General features: G+C 41.7%; 1 protein-coding gene across 2 annotated transcripts; it reads left to right on the forward strand.

Annotated features, from left to right (window-relative positions):
* The first annotated feature begins 3,866 nt into the window (after positions 1 to 3,866).
* On the forward strand, positions 3,867 to 15,080 carry neto2b (neuropilin (NRP) and tolloid (TLL)-like 2b). 2 transcript variants are annotated; one of them, XM_064951826.1, is made up of 12 exons: positions 3,867 to 4,326; positions 4,769 to 4,825; positions 6,558 to 6,698; positions 6,944 to 7,192; positions 7,552 to 7,599; positions 7,759 to 7,886; positions 8,032 to 8,133; positions 8,401 to 8,527; positions 12,560 to 12,673; positions 12,884 to 13,014; positions 13,200 to 13,292; positions 13,948 to 15,080. In XM_064951826.1, the coding sequence occupies exons 1-12, from the start codon at positions 4,317 to 4,319 to the stop codon at positions 14,398 to 14,400; spliced, it is 1,653 nt and encodes a 550-aa protein (XP_064807898.1). In that variant the 5' UTR covers positions 3,867 to 4,316; the 3' UTR covers positions 14,401 to 15,080. The 2 variants fall into 2 exon arrangements, with proteins under 2 accessions (XP_064807898.1, XP_064807899.1); XM_064951827.1 differs by lacking the exon at positions 4,769 to 4,825.

The raw sequence follows: 15,080 nt of genomic DNA on the forward strand, positions 1-15,080 counted from the left end.
TGGGGCTTCACCATGTTTATTCTAAATGTACTGCTGTGTGTCGTCCTCATAGCAGTGAAAGTTAACATTGTGTTTCCGAATGACATCACCAAGAGGTAGAATATACAGTATAGTGTAAACAGAACCTTGAGGAACTGCAAAACTTACAATTGATTTGTCAGAGGACAAAACATCCACAGAGATGAACTGATATCTTTCCGACAGATAAGGTCTAAAGCAGGCAGGAACTTGTCCGTGTAGACCAATTTGGGTTTCCAATCTCTCCAAAAGAATGCGGTGATCAATGGTGTCAAAAGCGACACTAAGGTCTAGGAGCACGAGGACGGATGCAGAGCCTTGGTCTGACGCCATTAACAGGTAATTTACCATCTTCACGAGTGCAGTCTCATGATGAGGTCTACAACCAGAGTAAAGTATTTCATATACATTCTTTCCCTGTACAGACGCTGTTCATTTCTCTTCTGACTAATGAAGAATTTGTTGTCTTATTTCACTGTCTGTCCGTCTCTCTCTCTCTCTCTCTCTCTCTCTCTCTCTCTCTCTCATCTAGAGATCCCTCTTTGTGTCGCTATATCGCTCTCTGAACTCTGCTGCTAGTGGCTGTTTGTGAGGAAAACATACAGGTTTGTGTTTGTGGTTGCATGCGTGTGTTTTAGCAATCGATTCCCCACCATCTTAGTACCAAATGACACTCACAGCCTGTCTATTCGGTCAAAACAAAAGTAATAAGGGGAAAGCAATCTGGATAAAGCTTTAACCATCACTGTCTGCTCAGTCTATCCACGCCTGTGCACGCGAATGTGTGTTGCCAGCTGAGATATTCAGCCAAGAGTTTGTATTCTCAGAGGATTTGCTCTGTCCAGTTACTGGCACTCTCTTATTAATTCAAAAGGCAGTTGCAGTGCTGAGTAAGAGTCTTGAACACAAGCAGCATTGAACTTAAGTAAATGATTCATGCCCTTGTAGAAATACATTCTTACTTTAATCAATCCCAAAAATCCCAAAAGCTGATTTTAATTCCCTTACCATAGATGGTGTGTGTGTTTGTGTGCGTGCATGTGTTTGTTTGTGTCCATGATTGATAGTATACCTAGTGTCTTTTCCATTGGAACCACAAACACTTACTGCGTGATTTACTGCCATTACAATCAGGTGAAGAGGACAGAGAAAGAGAGAGTGTACGTGTGTGAGAGAGAGACACAGAGAGAGAGAGTGAGAGAGAGGGAGAGAAAATGAGGCAGAGAGGTAGAGGGATTGAGAGGGAGGGGGAGAGAGAGGGGGAGAGGATTTTGGTTAATTTGAGAATAATAATTGCATGATTTATCATTCTACGGTATGTATGTAGGTAATATAGTAGAATGTTATGAACCGACACTGAATCGTAGGAGCTAACTACTAGCTATGTAAACGTTGGAGGGAAGAAGGCCCAGTGCTGCTTACCTGAGATGCCATCATCACACAGTCCTTCTTCGTAGGTGTCCGCTATGATTTCCTTGGTGTCAGAAAAAAGTTGCTTTCAGAACAATTATTTTTGATTGAAAATAAAAAAAGTTTTTGCTCTTGACAGAAAGACACACATGTACCTCCATAGCATATAACAATTTGCCTGTGAATAACCACACCTTCACACAAACTTGCTACTGTATGCAGAATTCTTCACGCACAACCAAACAGGCTGCCATATCTTGCCAGCATGCCCACAAGCGAGCCAGTCAGGCGTAGAATGACGACTCGTGGAAGAGGGAAAGGAACGAGATGGGAACAGCAACAATTTGTTGCAAGTTGGAGAGGGGGGCTAATAGCTGAACAATAGACTATTCAACCTTTACTAAAGAATTGTCTCATAGCCGAGCTAGGTGTGAAACCCCACTCCTATCACAGACCATATTTCCCTAACGACCAAGGGGTAGCTTGCTGCTCAATGTAATAAAGGAATGACTTTTCAAGAAAGTTACCTTACACGTTATGTTGGCTGACAATTTGTTAGCTACGCTCTCCTTACGAACCACATAGCATATCATTACAGCAATATGTATGATAGTATGTTAGCTAGCTACCTAAAGTTCGTAGTTATACATCAAACTCGCCAGTATATTTACTATAGGCTATTTAACTACCCAACGTTTGTTGACTTGAATATTCCCGTCATTCTAAGCTTAGCTAAATGGTATAGTCGTTGTGCGTTCTCAAAGTTCTCGTAAATTCGCTTTGGCTATCTACACCGATTTCAGAGCACTCTCATCTGAGTGTACCAGAGTGCAGAATAATTAATTTCCAAGAACTGCCTCCCATGCCAGCAGCAGTTCAGAAGAGGCAGTCAGTGTAGTCTTGAACAGTACAGTGGTGTTGGTGTGTATGTTTATTACAGTGTAATAGAGTGAGAGAGAGTGCCCTCACCAAGGATTCACAAAATGGAAACAACACCAAATTGAGACTCTGTATGCAGAATTCTGCAGAATTATCCTCTGTGTACAATGTACTGTATGATAATGCATGCAGAGCAGAATTAGGCCGATACCCACTCATTATCAAAATCCAGAAAATAGTTGTTAAATTATACAATTACCAAAAAGGAAGCGATTCCCAAACCTTCCATAACAAAGCCATCACCTACAGAGAGAATCTCAGAAATAGTCCCCTAAGCAAGCTGGTTCTGGGGCTCTATTCCAAAACACAAACATACCCACAGAGCCCTAGGACTGCAACACAATAAGACCTCGCCAAATCATGAGAAAACGAAAAGATCATTACACACATTCGAAAGAATTTACAAAAAAATTTAGCAAACTAAAATGTTATTTGGCCCCCTAAACAGAGAGTACACAGTGGCATAATACCTGACAACTGTGACTGACCCAAAATTAAGGAAATCTTTGACTATAAACAGAAAGGCCACCATAGGCAGACCTGGCTTTCAAGAGAAGACAGTCTATGTGCTCACTGCCCACAAAATGAGGTGGAAACTGAGCAGCACTTCCTAATCTCCTGCCAAATGTATGACCATATTAGAGACACATATTTCCCTCAGATTACACAGACCCACAAAGAATCTGAAAACAATTCCCATTTTGATAAACTCTCATATCTATTGTGTGAAATACCACAGTGTGCCATCACAGTAGCAAGATTTGTGACCTGTTGCCACAAGAAACGGGCAACCAGTGAAGAACAAACATTATTGTAAATACAGACCATGTTTATGTTAATTTATTTTCCCTTTTGTGCTTTAACTATTTGCACATAGTCACAACACTGTACATAGCTGTACTATTCCTCTGGAACTTTTGTACGTGTAATGTTTACTGTAAATGTTGTATTGTTTATTTCACTTTTGTTTATTATCTATTTCTCTTGCTTTAACAATGTAAACATATTTCCCATGCCAATAAAGCCCCTTAAATTGAATTGAGTGTAATAAATGCATAATAAGAACAATGTGCTTCTGGCACATCCTGTGTGTGTGTGTGTGTGTGTGTGTGTGTGTGTGTGTGTGTGTGTGTGTGTGTGTGTGTGTGTGTGTGTGTGTGTGTGTGTGTGTGTGTGTGTGTGTGTGTGTGTGTGTGTGTGTGTGTGTGTGTGTGCGTGTGCTTGTGTGTCAGAGAGAAAAACAGACAGATAGACACTGCTAAAACAAAAACAATTGAAAACATGATTATTTGGTAATTAAACAATCAAATCAAAAATAACGAAAGTTGGTTATCCCTATTAACCAAACGCTCGAAAAAAACGAAGGAGTAAAGGGAGTTATTGAGGGGTGGGGGGGGGGGGCATGCGCGATGAGCGACTGCGGTGCCTGGCCAGCAGTGTCCAATCTTTAAAAAGGGCTGCAGCCAGCTAGTTCCGAGAGAGAGAGAGAGAGTCTCTTTCTCTGAATGGCTGAACCTACAAATTAAACAGAACTTGTAGTTTCATGTTTCTCAAAACAAGGCTATACCCATCTACACAAAGAAGCAATATTTACAGGGACTTCATCACTTCGTGGGATTTATGTTGAACAAGTAGCCAGTTTTGGATAATGATGATTTCCGTTAAGTTTTTTTCATTATTTGAGATGACAGTGATTCGGAGTCGTTGATCAATTACATTGTATATGTCTAAATCTAGAGCTTTTAACAAAAACACGTAGCAGTGTCTTATCAGCGGCGATGTAGTGTCAATTGCATTCTATGAGGAAAGTTGTGGTTTGTAAAAGTCGATTATAACGTTTTACCCTGATAAGCGTAAAGGAGGCGGGTATTAAAGGAAGAAAGCAAGGAACGAAGAAAAGCTTTGTAGCCTAGCAAGCCATCCTGTGAGGAAACTGAGCGGAGGAGGAGATGTACATATGTGAGTTTAGACTGGGTGTGGGTATGTGTGCCAACTGTCTTGTCAGCCTCTTTCTTGGTGTGGTTGTTTTGTTGTTCGGCCTCTGTTTGCGTGTGTGTTGTGTTTGCGCGCGCGCCTGCATGCGGTTGTGTATCAATTTCCATTTCATTTTCATCAGCAACAGCAACATCAGTTGACAGACATTAGTCAGAGGCGCATGATGCCCACATCAGCTCGTGGTACAAAACCGGGTGATTCAGTGCGCAAGCGGCCCAGTGATGCTGAGGTGACAGCTCCCTCAGCGCGCTGTCTCTTTCCTAACACACTCTGTAAAACACCAGTAGCAGCTGTGCCGCTGATGGTCCTCGGGTTTCAGAGTGTGTGTCTTTTTATTCTTTATCCCTCAAACTCTCTCTCTCTCTCTCCTGATTTACTCTCTATGCCCTATTCAACCCCCATCCAGTCTGGGTAGCTCTCTTTCTGATAGAGGAAGGCTTTGCATTGGCACAGAAAACCAAAGGTGGGTGTGATCTCATTTGTATGGCAGAAATGTGTTCTATTCAGGGTGAATGTTTGTTTTAATTCACTGAACAAAAATATAAATACAACATGTAAAGTCTTGGTCCCTTGTTTCATGAGCTGAAATTAAATATCCCAGAAATGTTCCATATGCTCAAAAATCTTGTTGTCACAAATGTTGGGCATGTGGTGGTTAATTTATTTACTATCAAATGAGGAGAGACCAACTTATCACACAAGTCAGAGTTATACTTAAACTAAATCTATGAGAGCTTTGCAATGGCAATGGCTTGTCGACGAATCACCATTTCTAATGATCCGTTGAGAGCGGCAACACAAAGGCTACTGAGATCTTTCATAGGAAAGATACACCCCTTTCAACCTACATGACGAACAACAGATATATAGAATGGGTCACAAGGTTAAGATTTGTATGAAAGATACTTATAATACATTGTAGACAGTATCTGCTGTGTCAACAGTTGTCATTGTATAGAGACCAGTGTCTCCGCTCCACTGGAACCATCTCTCCCTGGTACCATATAGAACAGAAACATTAACTCATGCTCTGGAATGCTCTTTAGGTTTTATCACCCAAAGACATCGTAAATCTTCTCTGTCAGTGTTATCTCCCAGAGGCCCATCCTCAGTAGAACACACACACACAAAAGCTATAAGAATACTCTATTCTGTCGAATACAACAACCATTTGATACAATAGAAGTATTATAACATAATCGTGCAATTTCTCTCACAAGCACAAATGTGTTTACATCCCTGTTAGTGAGCATTTTTTTCTTTGCCAACATAATCCATCCACCTGACAGGTGTGGCACATCAAGAAGCTGATTAAACAGCATGATTATTATACAGGTGCACCTTGTGCTAGGGACAATGACAGGCCACTCTAAAAGGTGCAGTTATGTCACATAACACAATTCCATAGATGTCTCAAGTTTTGAGGGAGCGTGCAATTAGCCTGCTGACTACAGGAATGTCCACCTGAGCTGTTGCAAAGAATGTAATGTTCATTTCTTTGACATAAGCCGCCTCCAACGTGGTTTTAGAGATTTTGGCAGTACGTCCAACCAGCCTCACAACCGCAGACCACGTGTATAGCGGTGTGTGGACGAGCGGATTGCTTATGTCAGCGTTGTGAACAGAGTGCCCCATGGTTGCGGTGGGGTTATGGTATGGGTAGGCATAAGCTACGAACAACGAACACAATTGCTTTTTATCAATGGCAATATGAATGCACAAAAATACCATGACGAGACCCCGAGGCCTATTTTTTTAAGCTATCTGTGGCCAATAAATACATATCTGTATCCCCATTCATGTGAAATTCATAGATTAGGATCTAAGAATTTATTTAAATTGAATGATTTCGTATATGAACTGTAACTCAGTAAATTCTTTGAAATTGTTGCATGTTGCGTTTATATTTTTGTTCAGTATATTTTATATCTGTCACATTTTATAAATGTCACAGAAACTCAGTTGTGATCGGTTGAGTATGTTATGTCTTTCAAGGAATACATACGTTAATTCATGTGTGTTAATTTCACATTTGGAAATCAAACTAAGACAGTGCTTTTGGAGTCATCCCCATTATATAGAAGTACACTCATAATCAAGCTGTTTCTACACCGGAATAATATCGGTGACATCACTGTACTAATAAATACTTCCTGGTGTGTGGTGTGTGATTGTTTTTTCCATGGCATCCGTAGACTCTCAGAATGTGGGTAAGATTTCCCAGAATGCCCGACAGTGTGGCACCTGGATCAGAAACATCAACGGGGGGCAGTTCAGCTCTCCAAACTACCCTAAAATCTACCCTCCCAACAAGGAGTGCCTCTACATACTGGAAGGTAACACACGCACACACACGCATGCGCACGCACACACACACACACACACACACACACACACACACACACACACACACACACACACACACACACACACACACACACACACACACACACACACACACACACACACACACACACACACACACACACACACACATGGATTAAAACGCTTACATATTTTGACACAGAGCGGCTTTTTTACCTTGGCCAAATAGTGACACCTACTCTCCTTCCCCTCCCAGCCCTGCCCCGTCAGAGGATCGAGCTTCTGTTTGATGATATCTTTTACATTGAGCCATCCTTTGAGTGTCGTTTCGACCACATCGAGGTGAGAGATGGTCCGTTCAGTTTCTCTCCTCTGATCAACCGCTTCTGTGGCTCCTCCAGCCCAGGCCTGGTGCTCTCCAGTGGACGATTCATCTGGATCCGCTTCTCCAGTGATGAGGAGCTGGAGGGACTGGGCTTCAGGGTCCAGTACACCTTTACCGCAGGTAATTTACCTAAGCCACAGCTAATGAACCACAACACACCTTTTACACAGGTAATACACTTCTATACTTACCTTTACCGCAAGTAATTTACCTGAACCACAGATAATGAACCACAACACACCTTTTACACAGGTAATACACTTCTATACTTACCTTTACCGCAAGTAATTTACCTGAACCACAGATAATGAACCACAACACACAAAGGGAGTGGCTAACTCAATCCAACATAACACATCTAGGCATCAGGGTCCAGTACATATTTTCTGCAAGTAATTTACCTCAACCACAGTTAGCACTTTACTGTAGGTAACACATCTTAGGAGCAAACATTGACTTCAGCTATTTATTATTTTCAGACCCAGAGTTTCACCTCCACGTGGGAGGAATATTAAATCCTATTCCAGGTAATTCATCAACACTTTAACCACTTCTTCAACGAGATAACAATAATATAACACTTTATTTAACTGGATTTAACACGATCATATGTGTTTCTTCATCCCACCCTATCACCTCTCTTTCTCCCTGTCTTTCCCTCTCTCTCCTCCTCCGCTATCTGTCAGACTGTCAGTTTGAGCTAAGTGGAGCTGATGGTATGATCCGGTCCGGTCAGGTGGAGGAGGAGGACAAAGTAAAACCTGACCAGGCGGTTGACTGTATCTGGACCATACGAGCTCCGCCCAACTTCAAGGTCAATTACACCTCTATGACATGTCTCAACTCTCCATATCTAAATATCTTTATCTAACAATCTATATCTAAATATCTATATCTCCCCTCTTTAACAACTCCCTCCCTCCATCCATCTGTTTCTCTCTCCCTTTTTTCTTGGTCAGATCTACCTGCGGTTTCTGGAGTATCAGCTGGAGAATTCGAACGAGTGTAAGAAGAACTTTGTGGCCGTGTACGACGGCAGCAGTGCCATAGAGGATCTCAAGGTAGGAGTTGGAATGAGAACTCCTTCACTGACTCACTCGCTCACTAACTACTATGCAGTAATACATATCATTCCCACATTGTACACATTCATAATAAAACTAGAGGAGAGTTAGCACTAATCAACATTAACTACTTATCGGAATAAAGCTGGTGCAGTGATGCATGTGATAGTGAGTTTATTGTTGTCATACTTTTAGTTTGTCATATCATCATGTTTTATCGTTTTAATGAATTGTTTATTTACTGTGACATCATGGTCGCTGCAGGCCAAGTTCTGCAGTACCGTTGCCACTGACGTAATGCTTGACAACGGGGTAGGCGTGGTCAGGATGTGGGCCGACGAAGGCAGCAGACTCAGCCGCTTTCGCATGCTCTTCACGTCTTTCGCAGACCGTGAGTCCATCACGTTCTTTCTGTCTTTCTCTTCACGCCTTTCTTCACCTGTTTGGCCTACCATGAGTCCATCACGTTCTTTCTGTCTTTCTCTTCACCCCTTTCTTCACCTGTTTGGCCTACCATGAGTCCATCACGTTCTTTCTGTCTTTCTCTTCACTCCTTTCTTCACCTGTTTGGCCTACCATGAGTCCATCGCGTTCTTTCTGTCTTTCTCTTCACTCCTTTCTTCACCTGTTTGGCCTACCATGAGTCCATCGCGTTCTTTCTGTCTTTCTCTTCACCCCTTTCTTCACCTGTTTGGCCTACCATGAGTCCATCACGTTCTTTCTGTCTTTCTCTTCATTCCTTTCTTCACCTGTTTGGCCTACCATGAGTCCATCACGTTCTTTCTCTTTCTCTTCACTCCTTTCTTCACCTGTTTGGCCTACCATGAGTCCATCACGTTCTTTCTGTCTTTCTCTTCACCCCTTTCTTCACCTGTTTGGCCTACCATGAGTTCATCACGTTCTTTCTGTCTTTCTCTTCACCCCTTTCTTCACCTGTTTGGCCTACCATGAGTCCATCACGTTCTTTCTGTCTTTCTCTTCACTCCTTTCTTCACCTGTTTGGCCTACCATGAGTCCATCACGTTCTTTCTCTTTCTCTTCACTCCTTTCTTCACCTGTTTGGCCTACCATGAGTCCATCACGTTCTTTCTGTCTTTCTCTTCACCCCTTTCTTCACCTGTTTGGCCTACCATGAGTCCATCACGTTCTTTCTGTCTTTCTCTTCACTCCTTTCTTCACCTGTTTGGCCTACCATGAGTCCATCACGTTCTTTCTCTTTCTCTTCACTCCTTTCTTCACCTGTTTGGCCTACCATGAGTCCATCACGTTCTTTCTGTCTTTCTCTTCACTCCTTTCTTCACCTGTTTGGCCTGCCGTGAGTCTATCACCCACTCACTTTACCTCTCTATGACTCTTTCTGTCTTTCTCTTCACTCCTTTCTTCACCTGTTTGGCCTACCATGAGTCCATCACCCACTCACTTTACCTCTCTATCACTCTTTCTGTCTTTCTCTTCACTCCTTTCTTCACCTGTTTGGCCTACCATGAGTCCATCACCCACTCACTTTACCTCTCTATCACTCTTTCTACCTCTCTCTTTCCCTCACAGGCTCACTCTTTCCCTGAATCTGTCTTATGCTTCCCCTTTCCTGCTTTCTTCTTCTCATCCTTTTCTTACTGTGTGTCTCTCTCACTTTACCTCTTTGTACCTCTCCTGTATTTCTATTGCTCATACTTACTTTTTTTAAATCACTTTCGTGATTTTTTTACAAGTACAGTATGTGGTACATTTTCACAACTCTTAAGCACAAAAATCAAAACAGATCATCGAAATGGCTGATGTTTCAAAACTCTAAGGACATTTTCAACTGACTGAGTACAACAAAGTCACTTGTTCACTGCACCAAATCACTCTTTAAATGTAGATACATATTCAATCTAAGTATCTGCTTTTCAAAATTCAATATTCACTTTACTTTTGATATAATTGTCTTGTAATTTGTTAACAATACAATTAATTATCACTTTATCAAACTACTCAAAAGTGGTAACTACTGAGCCAAAATGATGTAGTGCCTAGTTAACGTATATAGTTTGATAACTGCTGAACACTGTCAAATTCTATATTTCTACCTCATAAATGTATCAATTTGACATCAATTTATGTTTGAAGGTTAAACCAAATCATATATGGATGTGACTCAGGTGTATCAATGAAATTCAGATAATGTGTGGAATATATTGTTATCCAACCCAGGTATTTCAGCAGTGCATTTTATACTACACTATAATTACAAATGGTACCACATAGTGACTTTTTTCCCACTATGTTTTACCATTTTGATTTATAGTGTAGTATAAAATGCACTGCTGAAATACCTGGGTTGGATAACAATATATTCCACTCATTATCGGAATTTCATTGATACACTGTAAGCTGAGAAACAGGTGATACTGTATTAATTGACAAGTCACGTAGAAAAGGTGATCTTGTGCAATGTTCCATTGAGTAGAAATCAGTAGAGGCTGCTGAAGAGAGGACAGCCCCTAATAATGGCTGGAATATAGTGTTTTTTTAAATATTTTTTTATTTAACCAGGCAAGTCAGTTAAGAACAAATTCTTATTTTCAATGACGGCCTAGGAACAGTGGGTTAACTGCCTGTTCAGGGGCAGAACGACAGATTTGTACCTTGTCAGCTCGGGGGTTTGACGCTCTAACCACTAGGCTACCCTGCCGCCCCGGGTAGGGTAGTGTAATGGTATGGAGTAAATGGAATGATATAAAAACCCATGAAAACCAAAAGAAATGTGACACCATTCCATTTACTCCGTTCTGGAGATTGTTATGAGCCATCCTCCCCTCAGCAGCCTCCACTGGCAGAAAGGGCTTACAAACCGTGTTTTTACCGTAGCCGTCATTGTAAAATAAGAATTTGTTCTTAACTGACTTGCCTAGTTAAATAAAGGTTAAATAAAAATACAAAATATAAAATATAAAGTAGCCAACTGTTTAACAACACCCCTATTTCTGATGATTTGTCCTATGTACTATATGTACTGTATGGTGCATGCCAAATTATAATCAAATACTATATGGAATATATTTACCACCTACTACTTGGTTCCATTCAGCACTGCAAAAATTACAGTTTTGCAATGTGTATCTTGTATTTTTTGCTATTGGCTTTAATGGTAGTTAAAATAACTAAATGGTGAGCCTATCATTATCTGATGTATTGGTGACTGAATGAAATGTTCTCATGGTATTTCACAGAAAACATTTGCATGAATCACTGATGAATGATTTTGCATGAATGACTCAGTGTTGAAAGATGTGTGAAACCCCAACGAATGCACAATCAAACGTTCTGAACATGCAATAGGGGGCATTACAAATTCACCACATACTTGTGAAAATAGCACCAAAGCGAGTGTAAAAAAACTGTAACATAATTGTATCCTCTTGTAGCTGAGACTTCACATAGCTGTTTCAGATTTGTTTTTCTCTTACGCTATAGGATTACATACACTATATATACAAAAGTATGTGGACACCCCTTCAAATTAGTGGATTCGGCTATTTCAGCCACTCCCATTGCTGACATTTGTATAAAATCGAGAACAAAGCCATGCAATCTCCATAGACAAACATTGGCAGTAAAATGGCCTTACTGAAGAGCTCAGTGACTTTCAATGTGGCACCGTCATAGGATGCCACCTTTCCAACAAGTCAGTTGGTAAAATGTATGCCCTGCTAGACCTGCCCCGGTCAAGTGTAAGGGCTGTTATTGTGAAGTGAAAATGTCTAGAAGCAACAACTGCTCCGCCACGAAGTGGTAGGCCACACAAGCTCACAGAACGGGACTTCTGGGTGCTGAAGCAAGTAGTGCATAAAAATAGTCTGTCCTCGGTTGCAACACTCACTACCGAGTTCCAAACCGCCTCTGGAAGCAACGTCGGCACAAGAAGTTCATTAGGAGTTTCATGAAATGGGTTTCCGTGGCCAAGCAGCCACACACAAGCCTAAGATCATCTGCTATGCCAAGCATCGTCTGGAGTGGTGTAACTCTTGCCCCCCCCATTGGACTCTGGAGCAGTGGAAATGCATTCTGGAGTGATGAATCACACTCAACCATCTGGGTTTGGCGGATGGCAGGACAACAGGAGAACTATACCTGCCCCAATCCATAGCGCCAACTGTAAAGTTTGGTGGAGGAGGAATAATGGTCTGGGGCTGTTTTTCATGGTTCGGGCTAGGCACCTTAGTTCCAGTGAAGGGAAATCTTAACGCTACAGCATACAATGACATTCTAGATGATTCTGTGCTTCCAACTTTGTGGCAACAGCTTGGGGAAAGCCCTTTCCTGTTTCAGCATGACAGTATCCACATACTTTTGTTCATGCAGTGTAGCTTAACTGTGCTTATTCGTCATATCAAATAAAAAAGGATTTGTGTGTGTGTGCTGTGTGCGTGTGTTGCAGCCCCGTGTTCAGGCGACATGTTCTTCTGTCACAGTAGCATGTGCATCAACAACTCTCTGGTGTGTAACGGGGTGCAGAACTGTGTCTTTCCCTGGGACGAGAGCAACTGTAAAGGTGAGACATGTTATGTTATACTGTGTTATATTTTCATAAATCATCTTCATATTTCACATCAAGAGGAAAAACACATTTTTGTTGGACGATTGCCAGAATCAGTAGGGAATGAGCAGGAAATCCAGAATCCTCCCCCAGGTTTTCTAAGAATTTTGCAGAAGTTGCCGGAATTTTGGAACCCTAAGTCTCTCGTTCTCTGTCTCTCTGTAGAGAAGAAGCCAAAAGGTCTATTCCATCACATTACTAAGACCCATGGGACAATTATAGGTGTGTCTACAGGACTCGTCCTCCTCCTCCTCGTCATCTCCATACTGGTGCAGGTCAAACAGCCACGCAAGAAGGTGTGTAGCAACCAAATGTTGACAAATATTCCAAATTATGTTTGACAGTCAATTGTCTGTGTGTGAATGAACAAAATTCGTAAAATGAAGCACTTTACTATTCTACGAGTGGCATGGGTCTGGGTCGTCGAGAGAAATAAAGCGTCTATCCCGCTTGTGGAATCCTAACCCTTGTGTGTTAACAGGTGGTGGCGCGGAAGAGTGCCCTTTTCAATCGAGCGGACTTCAAGCAAGTGTTTGAACCTCCGCACTACGAACTCTTCTCACTCAGAGAGAAGGTGGGTTTAACATCTAGACTTAATGATATATACCAAACCAAAATATAAAACGCAACATGCAAAAATGTCAACGATTTTTCTGAGTTACAGTTCATATAAGGAAATCAGACAATTTAAATAAATTAAATCTATGGATTTCATGACTGGGCAGGGGTACATCCACGGGTGGGCCTGCAAGGGCACTGGCCCACCCACTGGGGAGCCAGGCTCTGCCAATAAGAATTAGTTTTTCCCCACAAAAAGGCTTTAATTACAGACAGAAATACTCCTCCTCAAAAGCTCTGGTGGACATTCCTACAGTCAGCATACCAATTGCAATGATCATGCTGTTTAATCAGCTTCTTGACAGATTATATTGGCAAAGGAGAAATGCTCACTAATAGGAATGTAAACAAATGTGTGCACAAAATTTGAGAGAAATAAGCTTTTTGTACTTTTGGAACATTTCTTGGATTTTTTATTTCAGCTGCATGTTGGGTTTATATTTTTGTTCAGTGTAGTTTATTATGCTACTGATGTTTTAATATTGTATTTTACTTTGCTTTACTTCACTTAGTTTATAAAGTAGTGATGATGATGATGATGACGGTGGTAAGGAGGATGATGACGATGATCACTGTATGAAGATGGTTATCATTATCTTTGTCATCCTAAGGAGTTGTCTACGGACATAGACCTACCAGAAGAACTCCAGTCTCTCAGCGCTCTGAGACGTTCCTCCACCACTTCCCGCTGCATCCATGAGCACCACTGTGGCTCCCAGGCCTCCGCCAACCCCAGCCGACGTGCTTCCTCTGTGGGCATAGGATCCATGGAGCTTCCTCCCTTCCGGTGCGAGTTCACCCAGGGTCAGCCAGGCTCCCTACCATCTCTGAGAGGCGTCAACAGCAGCCTGAGGAAGAAGAGCTGGCCTAGTATGAAACAGGTAGGACTGGTGGGAGGCGAGGGCCTGGTGGACCAGGTAAGGGGGAGGGAGGATAGGGTGATGGAAGAGGAGGAAGAAGAGGAGGTGGAAGGAGGGAAGTGTGATGTGTATGTACACAGAGGGATGAGCATGAGATCCATCTGTGAGATGTCTCAGCAGAGATCGATGTCCATGGACTTCTGAGAGAGAATGAGGAAAGGAGGAAGGGGACAGAAAGGAGGATGTGGTGGAGGAAGGAGAGAACATTTGTGATAGAAAAACAATCAGTATTGACACATTTACTATGAAGGAAAATAGATTGGACCCCAACCCCTAACCTAGACACTCTCTCTGGTATCTCTGAAACTCCGACTATCCTGTTGCACTGCATCTACGAGTTAAAGGCACAACTTCGATCACCGTTAAATAGTGCACCCTGACACTTTTCTGAAGGTGACAATCTGGTATGCAAACCACAAGTATGACAACCAAAAACGAAGGGGGAACAGGAACACACTGATGTTTTGTTTTAAGTGAATTATGTTTGTATTTCATGTTTTTGCCACAGGGAAAAGAGAATGTATGGAGTGTGTCCTTAAAGTGGGCCTCCTTTAACAAATACTGTTCCAAGGCCGGAGACAGGCCATATAGTGTAAAGTTCTTATTTATTTCATGACATTCCTCACTGTGTATTTTTTCCCTAAAAGTTTTTTCTCTCCATTTGTTGATTTTGTATTCATAGTTTTAGAGCGGATAGTTGATGGAGAATTGTGTTACGGTTACCACTGGATGATAATGATGAAGGATGCCTTGTATCATTGTGTTGTTGTTTTGTTTTGATTGATTTTGTTTTGTTATTGAATCTATTAAAGAATGTGGCTCTT

Source organism: Oncorhynchus masou, chromosome 31, assembly GCF_036934945.1.
Source record: "Oncorhynchus masou masou isolate Uvic2021 chromosome 31, UVic_Omas_1.1, whole genome shotgun sequence".
Classification (NCBI taxonomy): Eukaryota; Metazoa; Chordata; class Actinopteri; order Salmoniformes; family Salmonidae; genus Oncorhynchus; species Oncorhynchus masou.

What these genes read in the sequence shown, in the direction of transcription:
- neto2b (XM_064951826.1), top strand. An exon ending in CCAGTACACCTTTACCGCAG is followed by an intron (nt 7,193 to 7,551) that starts GTAATTTACCTA and finishes TATTATTTTCAG; the next exon opens with ACCCAGAGTTTCACCTCCAC. An exon ending in GTGCCATAGAGGATCTCAAG is followed by an intron (nt 8,134 to 8,400) that starts GTAGGAGTTGGA and finishes TGGTCGCTGCAG; the next exon opens with GCCAAGTTCTGCAGTACCGT.